This window comes from Rhododendron vialii, chromosome 6a (assembly GCF_030253575.1).
Source record: "Rhododendron vialii isolate Sample 1 chromosome 6a, ASM3025357v1".
Taxonomy (NCBI): Eukaryota; Viridiplantae; Streptophyta; class Magnoliopsida; order Ericales; family Ericaceae; genus Rhododendron; species Rhododendron vialii.
Window position 1 is genome coordinate 27,393,730 of NC_080562.1, and position 13,609 is coordinate 27,407,338.

Consider the following 13,609-nt stretch of genomic DNA (forward strand, 5'->3'; position numbering starts at 1 on the left):
ATTAATACTCCACTGGCTATTGGAATTGCTATATAATTGATAATGTTTTCTATGATTCTAAAATTAATTAAAATCTATCAAACAAAATTCATATTGAATATGAAAAATATTACTTTATGAATTAAAACATATAGACAATTTTTTTAGAAGTCCCAAATAGTGAAATATGGGCAACAATTTGGGATGGAGTGGGTATTTTTAATCTCTCAATAACAGGATAATGTTGAACACGTGATAGAGTTTAATAAAGCTTATTTGATTGATCTAAAATTTAATTTGAAACAACCCTCGAATCTTTTATCAGATTTACCCATTGGGTACTTTTTTTTAAAAAAAAAATTCTTACAGAAAAATATACCCCAAAATCGTGGGATTCCTTTTGCCCATGAAATTTTATTAGCTGTAAAAACTAAAAGTTCATTACGTGGTTAGGTTAACTTAATGTAAAGAATGAACAATTTTTAGATGATGACACATGTCGCTCGCAGAGGGCTTCTCACAAAAACATTGCCTGCAAGCTAACTATAGAAGTATAGATGGATTTAAAGATTTCGTACTAAATTGGCCCATGGGATCTTACCAGATCGAGCACTGCATAAATTGTTGGAAAAAAGAGACTCAGTGATAGCATAACCCAATTTGTTTTTCAATTAGAGAGAGAGAGAGAGAGAGAGAGAGAGAGAGATATTTATTATTATTATTTTCATTAGTACAGCATATGGAGGTGGGACAAAATAAATTAAAGAAAGAAGCTCTGATGTAACACATGAAAAAGAAATATTGGACCAAAAAAACCCAAAAGATAAAAGAGAGGAAAGAAAGCATTGGTAATACTATGGAGTATATAAATAGCAATCGAAGGGTTAATTAATTCAGTAAGGCGGCTTATCCTTCCCCTTCCCCTCCATAATTAGAAGCACTTTCGCTTGCCAATTTTGGCTGATTGTGACAATTATGCTCTTCAATTGTTGGCCTTATGTACTGCTGTGGTTGCCCATAATTGTAATTTACCACTTTCCCCACGTGGCACGATGTTCTCACTTGATGACTTTCCACAGTATCAAAAAGAACACGCCATCCCATTTTGCAGATGGCGACAACCACGAAGAAAACCCTCCTCTTCCCACCTCCTTCGCTATTTCTCTCTGTTCCGCCTCTGCCCAACTTCCTCCGCCTCGCTCCGGACTCCGGAGACCACCTTCTGTGGCCTCCTCTTGAGACGATACTGCTCGATGGTACGGATCTCGATCACTGGCTTCTTTGTGATGCCTTCTAGGGTTTCGAATTGATTTCTCGGAATATGTAGACAATTATCCTTGATTGTGTGCTTATTTGTTAATTTTGGGTTGTACTTTTTGTAGGAGAAAGGTTCATGGATCGATGGCTCGTGCTGGTAAGGTGAAAGGCCAAACCCCGAAGGTGGCCAAACAGGACAAGAAGAAGAAGCCAAGTGGCAGGGCTCACAAACGCATGCAGTACGACCGTCGCTTCATTACCGCCAATAATCATCTTTTAATATTTTAGTTTCTGATGTTTTCCCCCTTCTTGATTTCTATTGCATGTTAGTACTGATGGTTTCATTGTTTCGAAATCATAGAGTACGTCTGATTTGTTGATTTTGTGCCAGTTTTTTCAGAAATTCCTCTGTTTGATATGCTTGGCTGGTTTTGATGTTTTTTCCCTTCTTCATTTCTGTTGCATGCTTGCTTTTTCCCCTTTCTTGATTTCTGTTGCATGTTAGTATTGAGGGTCTTGATGTAGGGTTTTTCAGAAATTTCACTATCTGGTATACTTGATTGGTTTGGTAAGTGCAGTATTAGAAAGTGAGGAGTAAGTAATTTTGGGTTGTTCTTTTTGCAGGAAAGGTTCGCGGATCGCTGGCTCGTGCTGGTAAGGTGAGAGGCCAAACCCCAAAGGTGGCCAAACAGGACAAGAAGAAGCCAAGTGGCAGGGCTCACAAGCGCATGCAGTACGACCGTCGCTTCGTTACTGCCAGTAATCATCTTTTAATATTTTAGTTTCTGATGATTTCCCCCTTCTTGATTTCTATTGCATGTTAGTACTGATGGTTTCATTGTTTCGAAATCATAGAGTACTTCTGATTTGTTGATTTTGTGCCAGTTTTTTCAGAAATTCCTCTGTTTGATATGCTTGGCTGGTTTTGATGTTTTTTCCCTTCTTCATTTCTGTTGCATGCTTGCTTTTTCCCCCTTCCTGATTTCTGTTGCATGTTAGTATTGAGGGTCTTGATGTAGGGTTTTTCAGAAATTTCACTGTCTGGTATACTTGATTGGTTTGGTAAGTGTAGTATTAGAAAGTGATGAGTAAGTAAAAATATAGTCTGATTTGTTTGTGTGTTCAGCTACTATTAATATAATAACTTCTAATTGAATATGTGTTGACGTGTTTTTAATTGTTAAAGTACTTGTTTTATATATGATGATTAGAATATACATATGTTGACTTGTGAGTATCATAGATTAACCTTCGAAGAAGTGGATGAGAAGACGAAGCCTTTCCAAGCATCTACTGCTCGCCCTCTCCCCTAAATCTACTGTCCCAAAACCCATTATAATAGCGATTTAGTTTCTGAAGCTTTACGTTAGAGTTTCACTGTTTTTGAAAATTTGAGAAAATTTTGTTGAAAATTAAAATTACATTGAAATGTTGTTTAATTTACGCAGATTTGAGAGTACGTAATTCTCCAACTTTTTTTGTGGTGACCAAAAACGGAAGTTTTAGTTCCGGAAGATAAGTTTTGGCGAAGAGGTCAACGTGTGATTGATCTGATAGCCTTTCAAAAAAAAGTAATTGATCTAATAATTTACTTTCTTATGTATGTTTTCTTTTTCATTAAGTACTTTGTGGTGTATGTTCGCTAAGTATTTTGTAGCAAAATAAGTTAGGGTTTTGGTGAAATAGTGAAGTTGTGATTATGGTGACACCAGTTGTATGGTGCAAAAGCTAGTACAATTTTAATTGGCGAGCTTTGTTTTTTTGGTTTTGTGAACTTATAAGCCATAGCATGTTAGTTTTTATACTTCTGTTTTCTACCTTTTGTAGTTGAACATTCCCTATGAGTTGAGGAGATGTTGCTTTTCAACTCAAACTTCGATGGTACCCAAAGCAACCATGTATATTGTGATTTTGAGAGTTCGGTTTTGTTCTTCAATGGGCAGTTGCCACTTGCTAGAGTTCATGGTATGTAATAGATACATATGGATGTGCTAATTTGTTTGTGGATACATCACTTCATATTTAAACTCCCCCCTGCTCTTCGTCTCTTAATGCATGTATGTGGGCTGCCGGGCAAAGCCTAGCTTGGAGTTGAATCCGCCCGAATAGCACCTGCCCAACAAGGACATAGCAATCGAACCATTGCAAATGAAGAAAAATGGCATCATTAGGTATGCTACTGTTTGACAAATTAAACTATAGTCTCAAAGTAGCGAAAGTTTCTTGGCTTGTGCATAGCTTTTTAAATCCAACGGCTCTTCGGTGTAGACATAAGGAAGCACTCTTTGGTTTACAATTCTTTTGTATGTGCACACCTTTCAGACACAAACAAGGACACAATTCTCTTACAAAACACGAGTCTTGCAGTTTGTAGACCCTGTGTGGATCAAACCCCTAATGAGAATATGTGAAATTGTTATGCGCTCATAAGAAAACTAAAACAAATGCTGGTGTTCGTGGGTATTTGTTGCAGATGTTTGGGTTTTGAGGAGGTTGAGAGCCCCAAGTTTGAATTTAATGTCATTTGGCCAAACCTCCATCATTCTTTCTTCACCTCATCGAGAGAGATCTGGAGACGAAGCTTTCAAAAGGACCATGGATAGCTACAGCAGCCATTGCAGACCCTAAAATTCTCCCTTGAGTTCATCACATCTTCTTCTTTGTATCCAATTTTGAATCATTTGTTTAGACTCTTAAGGTACATTCCTTCTCTCTCTGTTATATTACTGTTTATTTTTGGTAAATTTAGTTATTTGTATGCGGCTACCTTGGTCGTCGAAAGTGGAATTTTTACATTCATTGTATTCTTTTGATTTTTGGCTTATGTGGTTCTTTATTGTTATTTTTTGGTTAGGGAGAAGGATCTTGGCAGATACAATTACGTTGATGGAATAAACTCTACCTAGAGCTTTTGCTTTGTCTGACTAGAATAAACTCTACCTTTTGCTATGTCTAATCCTTTGGCAATTGTATAAATAACCCAATAGCCAAAGTCATGCAAGTAGCTGAATAACTTGAAACCTTTTTTTCAGTGCAAAAACTTATCTAGGCCATAACTTCTACAACTATCAACTTCTGATGATACACTTGATCAAGCTTATCCATATAACCTTTGCTATGATCAACAACAGCCATAATTTAAACAAAATCCAAAACACATCTATACAACAGGCATGAATGACATGTTGTACACGTCGGCATGCACCTAGTTATGAATACAAAAATGTTTAATTTCCCAATTTCAATAGTCGCAATGAAGTTTTTATAATTCTAATGCATAACACATACTTAAAATTATAAACATCTAACATGTTTGTCAATTTAAATTCATATAAATTGTATTTACAAATTATATATGATTTGGACTATCCCAATCTGCTAGGATCTACCAATAATATTGGAATCTCTAATTAGAAATTATACCATTTTATTTGATAGAACTATATCTTAACATCTTAATTTTTTTTTTTATAATTCTAAGATCACTTCTAATGTCCACATATTTTATTTTAATTGTCTCTAGCTAATTCTTATACTTGGATACAGACATTTCTTTGATTACAAAATGAAAACTCTCTTTGACGTATCTTGACGGAAAACTTTCTTTGATCTTCAATTGTTTTTTTTTAAGGCAAAAAATTTCATTAATCATTGAAGTTTTTATAATGACAATAGGAGCAAGGAGAACGGCATCATATTTCATTAATCATTGAAGTTGATAGTCAATTGTAAGCTATTATGTCAGCAATTCTTATAATTATATTTTTTTTCCATATTTTAAGGAATAAATGAAATCAAATTTTCTCAATGTATTTATTGACTGGAGTACTAGACTACCTCATCATTCATTCATCGGATGGACTGCTTCGATGATTCATTCTTTGACTTTTCTTGTTCACTGGATTGCGAAAGTGTCACGATCCCAATCCTAGGGGCGGTCGAATTATCATGACCGGCCAGTGATTCCAATATTCACCTCAGACCTCTTGAAACACAAGTAAAGTACAGAACAATCCTAAAGCTTTAAACAAAACTTTTAAACAGCAAAAGAAAAAAGATTATATCTACAAAATACCGTTAGAGTCGTTCGACAAACATTGATCGAGCATATACAACACTAACGAATTAATCTACTAACGTATAGGAGGGTGGGGAAAAACTTAATTTGTTAGTATAAATAACAAGTTCTTTGGTATATAAGTATTTCTCGGGAATTGAATTTTTGTCACATAATACAACGATTGTAAATCTTTAGGATTTCGATTAAGGAATCAATGTTTATAAGAAATCAAAATGATCAGTTTAGTATGAGGCTTATTATGAAGATGAGTTTGGGTCGAAAGTTTTAAACTTTAATTACAAAGAGGAACACAATATTGGTTTAAAACACAGTCCACTTTTCAAACTATGTTTAGGACTCACCTATAAAATTTATAATATTATTAAGAGTTAAACACACTTTATCAATTCTGATTATATCTAAACATCTCAAATACTTTTTGATATATTTTTTTTATTTTTCCTACTACTTTTTGTAATATCATATGTAAGGGTCAAGCACATCACCTTTTCGCCTTTTCGGGGTATATAGTGTGCATTACGTAACATTTATCCAAAAAAAAAAGACATAATATTTTACCACAAAGAGACATAACATTTTGAATAAAAAAGAGGCATATCCACTGCACCATAATGAGACAAAATATTTCATTCAACTTGGAATTATGTAGAAAGTACTCGTCATTGCACAAGAACGAATATTATCTATACTACAAGATTTGGCTTCAAAAGTGTAATAGTAACTTTTTTCTCTTTATTAAAAAAAATCGCATTTGTTAGTTTTGTGTTAAAATTTTGTAACTTATTGATTCGTCTCAGCGAGAGATTTTAAAAAAATAAATTTTTTTTTATGGAAACTCACAATTTAAAAAAAAAATCCAAATAAGTATAAAAAAAAAAAAAGAAGTTATCTTTTTGACTTATTTTTGTCTTTATTCAAAAAATTTATGAGTTTCGATCAAAATTTTTTGCTTTTCTGATTCCTCTCGTCGAGACGAATCAATAAATTATAAAAGTTTGACTCAAAACTAACAAATGTAAAAAAAAATAAAAAAATCGATCAAATAAAGACAAAAAAAAAATAAGTTACTAAACTTATCAGTCCAAACCCAAAGGTCCATTTGCCCAGGAGAGCTCTAGAAGGTCCAAGTGGCACAAAGTGATTGGCCAAAATGATTAGCTAGTTATTATAGCAATCTAAATGTGGATTGACAAAATTATTAGTGAGCTTACTTGGTTAACTTACCATTTGATTTGAGGGGTAAGCTTTTGAAAATTGACAAAAACGAAAATAATACAATCAAATGACATTCGCAAAATTCTGAATACAAAGCGTACTAATCTATCTTATCCACACCAAGTTCCCGCCAAATATTTGGATATTTTTAACTCATCAACATTTTATTGGCTCACCTATTTACATAAATATGATAACTTATGGATGTGTGTGTACTTTCTAGAGATGGAGCGGACATGTTTTTAACTCATGTATTTAAACCTTAAAAAAAGGAAATTGATTTTGTCACTCTTTTTTTTGTTAATGTCACTCCTCTGTATCTCACAAAACAAATCATCTAATAAAGACAAATGGGATCGACATTAACAAAAATGGGAGTGGCAAAATCACTCTCCAAAAAAAAATCCCAACATGCTGAAGAATTTGATGGGGTGTGCCTCCAACTTCTGGCAAGAGCTAGAATTTTGATTTGCGGGGGCAAACAAGAAAAACAAATTCATTTGAAAAAATATACTTTGTATATTAATGTCTTTTGTATTGTTACGTACGTAATACACTATCTTTTGGTCTTATTGGTCCAATGCAACAAGAAGTATGCAAAGTTATTTGTTTTCTCAGAGTAACTAAAACACCAGTAGTGTACTTATTTCTTAACTATAAAAATAGAGTATTGCTATAAGTACCGATGGGGTGTGTAGGGATTTCGTACCGTCCGGCCGCGCTGGGCCGTCTTCGGCCACCGAACAGCCAATTCGAGCCATCCAAAAATTCTATTAAAAAAAAACCGAGGGGCCTACGCAGGAATCAACGGCATCCGAGGTGTGTAGGGTGCTTGATCCGAACACTCCTTTTTTGTGTATATACACGTATATACATATATACACGAAAAAGTGGTGCTCGGATCAAGCACCGTACACACCTCGGATGCCATTGATTCCCGCGTTGGCTCCCTCGGGTTTTTTTATAGAATTTTTGGACGGCTCGGATCTGCCGTCCGGTGGCCGGAGACAGCCCTATGTGGCCGGTCGGTACGAAATCCCTACACACGGTCGGTACCTCAATCATTTTCGATAAAAATAACTGAGTGAATTTAATACGAATATGTACAATTATTGGAATTATTACTAAATTAAGTAATATATATATGGGGCGGTTCCGAGAACACCTAAAAAAACACATCATAGTTCCCAATCAAATTTTGATGATTCGAGCCGCTCAATGTGATCAGAACGTGATTTTATGGGTACCCATGAGAAATCATCAAATCCGAACAGTTTCGAACAGTTTTTATTGAACGGCTCAAATAAAAACTACTCAAATCAAGCATTTCCCGGCCATTTTTTTTGCTAATTTCTCGCAAGCACCCTTAAAATCACATTCTGCACACATTGAACGGTTGGGATCATAAAAATTCGATCGGGAACTATAAGATTAAGATTTTGGGTGTTTTTTTGGGTGTCCCTTGAACCGCCCCTATATACTCCCTCCGTCCCTTTTTAAATGTCCTACTTCGTAACTCTAACATATTAAAAAAACATCATCGTTATACCTTTCACATCAACTTTTTCCTCCACTTTCTCTACTTACCCATCATCATTACACTTTTTACTCCCTAACTTTTCAAAATGGAATCTACTTTTAAGGACAAAATAGACAATGTACCAACTTTTACCTACTAACTTTACCAAATGGACACTTATTAAGGGACAGCCCAAAATGGAATACTGAACTATAATAAAGGGACGGAGGGAGTATAATTTATGAGATTATTAACTATTTATATGCTAACTATATGAAGAAGTATAGAAAATTATACTAACTTCAAGTAGAAAAATAGACATTTTGGGTGAGGCTTGAGCCTCGTCGGCCCATTATGTTTAGTGTCGTCCTTATTGCGCACTATCTTATTTGCATAGTTTGACAATTTCAAATTAAATAAAAAAAGAGAAAAGAAAAGCCGTCCTTATTCAATGCTTTTTTAATCTTTAGTAAATATGTGTACCTCTAGTTTGATCTTTCATTTTCATTCCTTTCTTGAACATTGCGAAGCAACCCTTAGGATTTTTCCTATAAAAATGCATAAATGTGCCAAGGAATTTAAGCATCCCTCTCATTACCAAACTTAGCATACCATGTCTTCCTCAAGACTTCTCACTCCTCTCTATCTCCCCTCCATCTCCATCCTCCTCCAACTCACCCTCGCAACCAACCCACTCTTCTCTGATTGCCCAAGCTCCGCAAATTTCACTGCCAATGGCCCTTACAACAAGAACTTGAACGGCCTCTTGAGTTATCTCAACTCCAAAACCCCGCTGACCGGGTTTGGTTCTGGCTCATTGGGCATGGGCGGGAATATGACCTATGGCTCCGCTCTTTGCCGAGGTGACATCAATAGCACAGTTTGCCAAGCCTGTGTTGACGAGGCAAGCGTAGAGATTCAGCAAGTTTGCCAATTGAAGGAACAAGCAATCGTATGGTACGAGTATTGTATGTTGAAATACTCGAACGTTAGTTTCTTGGGCAAAATCGATTACAATTGGTGGTACCAGTACAATTGGGTCACTGCAAGTGACCAGATTCCTTCAATGAAAATGTCTTGGAGTTACTTGGTAAGTTGGAGCAAGCAGCTTATGTTAGCCCAAAATTGTATGCTGCTGGGGCCATGAGTGTCGGGACATCGATGGATCTTTATGGGCTTGCTCAATGCACTGGAGATCTTTCTAGTGATGATTGTTAGACCCGTATTGCTTGGGCTATTAGCATGGTTCCGAAAGTTATGTACGGAAAAGAGGAAGGGAAAGTAGAGACCGGGAGTTGTAATTAATGTCCGTTTTGAGATATACCCTTTTTTACTTGCCTAGATAAAATGTAGCAGGGTTCTTAAGGGGGTAACCATCAATAAGTGTTACAAGAACACCAACCACTTGAGTTTGAATAAGGGTAAATCACCCCATTCTCTTTGTGTTAGCTAGAATTGCTGCATGTTTTTTTTAATGTACCAAACTGATAAATGAATATCATGTTTTTTATAAAGAAAGCAAGTATGTGTGTTTAGTATGGTTTCTCGACTTAAATTATCTATCTATACTATATACTAAGCAAATGTAGTTTCCAAATATAAAATCGAGCTCTCGCCTTAATTCTCTCTCCTATGTGGCATTCTCTAAATGAAACTCTCTTTTTCTACAATTTTCAAAATACGAAAACTAAAATAAGAAGTTAGAAAAAAGCTTTTAATCTTCCTTTCATACTCAAACATTCTCTCGTTAAAACTTTAACATTTTATAGTAAATAATAAATAATCAAGGATAAATAACATAACAAAACGTTAATCTTTGCTATAAATAACATGAAACATAATAGGATTTTTTCCGTTCCCGTACATAGCATGGGCATGAAGCTTGTTCCTCTTATACACATGTATGCATGTCACCATCAGACTAAAATGTGTTTATATGTAATTCTTGCAAACCGATCGACTGCCCGGTCGATCAATCAATCAATCGATCCATCTCTTATTTACCAAAAAATATATATATCGATCCGTCTTGCCCCAATATACGACTAAACTATCCAGCAAGCTCTGGAAGATACTCTAACTGCTAAATCGATCGATCTCCTTTCAAACCGATTGATCTAATCTCTTACCTTTGGTCATTTGATTCGCTCTCACACAATCACATAAACGTCACTCCTTTCACTCTCTACTCCTATACAAACTCACTAACTTAGAAAAAAAAAAAGAAACAATATTAGAGCCACAATCGGACTCGTTGCAAGAAAAAGAAGTTGAATGGGGAAGGCCACTTAAACTTGATAAAAATGGGATACAATAAATGGGTGATTTTGTCAATAGAATTGCAACCACATGCAAGGGAACGACAATTGGAGCTTTACAATCTGTTTTAGGTAGTTTCTGGTATATACTAACAAAATGGAGGATTAGTGAGGAGGCCTCATGTGACGACAAGTGCCGCTTATCCATTGGTTAATCTTTTTTAGATTATTTGAGAACCCAAAAATAATGCGATAAAAATACTTACAGATAAGATAGAGATAAGATAGGCTATAGAATAACCAACTCATCTCAAAGTTCCAAAAACTCAATTTATATTAAGTCACTTACAGAAAACTCAAACTCCAACTCCATATATATAGACCAACAATTCACAAAAAATAACCCTTGATTACAGAGCTTTGAGTAGATTCCCTCAAACAATTAGTTTTTCTATTGATACGGTACGTATCGGTACTGATGAGATATCGAGTACCATTTCGGATTTAACTCTATTTGTTAGAAAAAATATATAAAGTAGTCTGATATTGCCCGGTACCAACCCGTATGTATGTCCAGTGCCGGCTCATAAATTTTGGAGGCCGGAAGTGAACCTCTTGAATGAGGCCTCCCTATATTTTTCATACAAAAGTTGGTCTATACAAAGTTTCATAAAAAAAAATATTACAACAGATTTACCATTACAAAATATAAGCATATAGTTGTCCAAAAGTAGTCTGATACTGTCCGGTATTGACAGGTATTTGAGCCAGAACGATATTAGAGGTGTAGGATACTGAATTTGGACAATGTTGGGCCCAGAGTGCCTCGATGGATTTTTTTTTCCGGTCAATCGGAAATTACCCCATGGATTTGGTAGCACAATGTCACTCCTTGCGACCACTTAAAAACAGATTTGCGGGTGCAATGTCGAATATCATGAAAGATTTAATTGAAGCTCTTCCTAACACCAATTGATTTTAGTAGAGATGGTGGAAAAGCGGTCCGACAGACAATACGGTACAGTACGAGATTCATAACCTTGATAGACTAACATTTCACAAAAAATAACTTTTGATTACATAGCTTTGACGAGATCCCCTCAAACAATTAGGCTCCGTTTGTTTCGATGTAAACTGTTTTACAATGGAAAATATTTTTTCACAAAATAAACTTTAAAATTTTTACTTTTCGGTGTTTGGTTGACAATTAAAAAATATTTTCAACAATCGAGAAAATAGTGTAGAGAGAGGGAGGGCTTAAACGGTGAAGAGATCTAAAAATATTGGAATTGAACGTGGGTCAGTACGGACAATCGAGGGAACTGAGCAGTGAAAATTGTAGCACAAGGCAGCCGGTTCATTTCGGAAAATATCTTACAGAATATTTAAGGGCATTTTTTACACAACAAAACACTGAAAAATAGGTAAACCATTTTACGGAAAAATATTTTACGTACAAACAAAGGTAGCCTTAGTTTTTTTTTTCTTTTCTGCGGCCATCTTTATAATAATTCGTACGGATTACAATAATCTTTTGCCTATTTTTATTTCTCGTCTTTTACGTCGTTAATGTCTTCTTTTTGAAAGCAGAGGGTGGGGATGCATTTGGATGGCCTTTCTTGGAGATCATGACGGTGCCGATCGAACAATTAAGCTGTGCTACAAGGAAGAAGGTAACATAAAAAATTAAAATTAAAATAAAATTAAAAACGCGGTTCTTTTATTTCCGAGATCACGATTAAATATGTCATGTGTTCCATAACTAATCATATACTAATTAATATAACAATAATAGTCCCATGATTTAAGGACTTCATAAGGAAAGATCTATATTGATCCATTACCGGGAAATAACTTGGGGATGAAAGGAAAAAATAATTAAGAGGAAATGAGAAGGAAAATTGAAGACAAATGGGGAGGAAAATTGAATCAGAATTTGAAATTTTCCCTTCTCGTTTTTGAAGAACCAAACACGGGAAGAAAAAATATTAAAATCTTCTCTTTTTCTCGACTTCTTTCCACAAGTTCCAAACAGAGCCTTAAAGCTACATCCACGGCCCCATGCACTGCAGTATGCATCCTTTCATGTCACTCGTGGATCATATAATCTCTAACCCTTCATGCACGTCATTGATGAATCTTATAATCTATAACTTCTTCTTTTTTTTTTTGTAGTTCTGAGGTACTTAACATGCATTTTGATCATTTCAGATTCTTAATTTTTTTTTTCCAGCGGTATATAAATCTCATGTTGATGAAGACCGGAATTGGTTTAGTGTTTTCGTTAATTTCCTTTATAACCTGTTTTTTTATCAGGTAATTTTATTGTTTTTTGTATTTTCGTATATGAATACATTAAAACATATCCGTAAATTCGGATATACGTTAGGATGTTGGAAGAAGTACTGAACATATAGGCCAAAAATGGGTTAGTGTTTTCCATGATAGGCATTTAAGTGGTTGGCTACCCACAACTCTCCTCCTCAAATTTTTTTTTTTTTCCGTGTGTGTTGTCAAGTCTATTTTCAAAACTGGGTTAATTTTTTTCGACTATTTTTTTTTTAATTTTGGAACCCTCAAAAAAAGTGTTTCATTTGGAAGTACAACAAATTACTGGTGCATTCTCCCGAAACAGCAATTCCTACAAAAAGAGCAAAAATGAACAGATTTTGTGCATAGATTTGTTGTGGGGCCCACTACGGGTCCCATACAAACGATCTAAGCCATTCATTCAGGTTCCGTTTGTTTCGACGTAAAATATTTTACATGTAAAATATTTTTTCAGAAAACAAACTTCAAGCTTTTAATTTTCAGGCTCCGTTTGTTTGGGCGTAAAATGTTTTCCAGTAAAATATTTTACCTATTTTCCAGCGTTTGGTTGTGTAAAAAATGAGAAAAATATTTTACATGTAAAATATTTTCCATCAATTGGATGAAAATGACTTACTCTCAAATTTTCCGAATAAACCGGCTACCTTCTATTGCAATTCTCACTGCTCAATTTCATCAATCGTCAGTCCTGACCCACGTTCAATTCCAATACTCTCAGATCTCTTCACCGTATAAGCCCCCCACCCTACACTATTTTTTCTATTTTCTTAAAATATTTTTTAAGTGCCAACCAAACACCGAAAAATAAAAGTTGGAAGTTTGTTTTCTGAAAAAGTATTTTACATGGAAAATATTTTACATTGTAAGACATTTTACATCATAACAAACGGCAATGTTTGGTTGACACTTGAAAAATACTTTCAGAAAATAGACAAAATAGTGTAGAGAGAGAGAGAGAGAGAGAGAGAG

At 34.9% G+C, this 13,609-nt stretch overlaps 2 protein-coding genes across 3 annotated transcripts; both read left to right on the top strand.

Moving 5' to 3' along the window:
* The first annotated feature begins 919 nt into the window (after window positions 1-919).
* LOC131330026 (uncharacterized) lies at window positions 920-2,201 on the top strand. Of its 2 annotated transcripts, none has more exons than XR_009200932.1 (2): window positions 920-1,235; window positions 1,362-1,831. XR_009200932.1 is itself a non-coding variant. In XM_058363497.1 (2 exons), exons 1-2 carry the CDS (start codon window positions 1,091-1,093, stop codon window positions 2,016-2,018), a joined length of 303 nt encoding a protein of 100 aa, XP_058219480.1. In that variant the 5' UTR covers window positions 931-1,090; the 3' UTR covers window positions 2,019-2,201. The 2 variants fall into 2 exon arrangements, 1 of the variants encoding a protein (XP_058219480.1); XM_058363497.1 differs by lacking the exon at window positions 1,362-1,831 and adding an exon at window positions 1,861-2,201 and having other exon boundaries at window positions 931-1,235.
* A 6,463-nt stretch (window positions 2,202-8,664) lies between these two features.
* On the top strand, window positions 8,665-9,269 carry LOC131328565 (cysteine-rich repeat secretory protein 1-like). Its single transcript, XM_058361499.1, has 2 exons — window positions 8,665-9,003; window positions 9,147-9,269. Exons 1-2 carry the CDS (start codon window positions 8,665-8,667, stop codon window positions 9,267-9,269), a joined length of 462 nt encoding a protein of 153 aa, XP_058217482.1.
* The last annotated feature ends 4,340 nt before the right edge of the window (window positions 9,270-13,609 follow it).

Excerpts from the sequence above, each read along its gene's own strand:
- LOC131330026 (XM_058363497.1), top strand. The coding sequence starts at position 1,091 with ATGGCGACAACCACGAAGAAAACCCTCCTCTTCCCACCTCCTTCGCTA. Across the intron at positions 1,236-1,860 it reads TGAGACGATACTGCTCGATG|GAAAGGTTCGCGGATCGCTG; the intron begins GTACGGATCTCG and ends TTCTTTTTGCAG.
- LOC131328565 (XM_058361499.1), top strand. The coding sequence starts at position 8,665 with ATGTCTTCCTCAAGACTTCTCACTCCTCTCTATCTCCCCTCCATCTCC. Across the intron at positions 9,004-9,146 it reads AATTGAAGGAACAAGCAATC|TTGGAGCAAGCAGCTTATGT; the intron begins GTATGGTACGAG and ends TTACTTGGTAAG.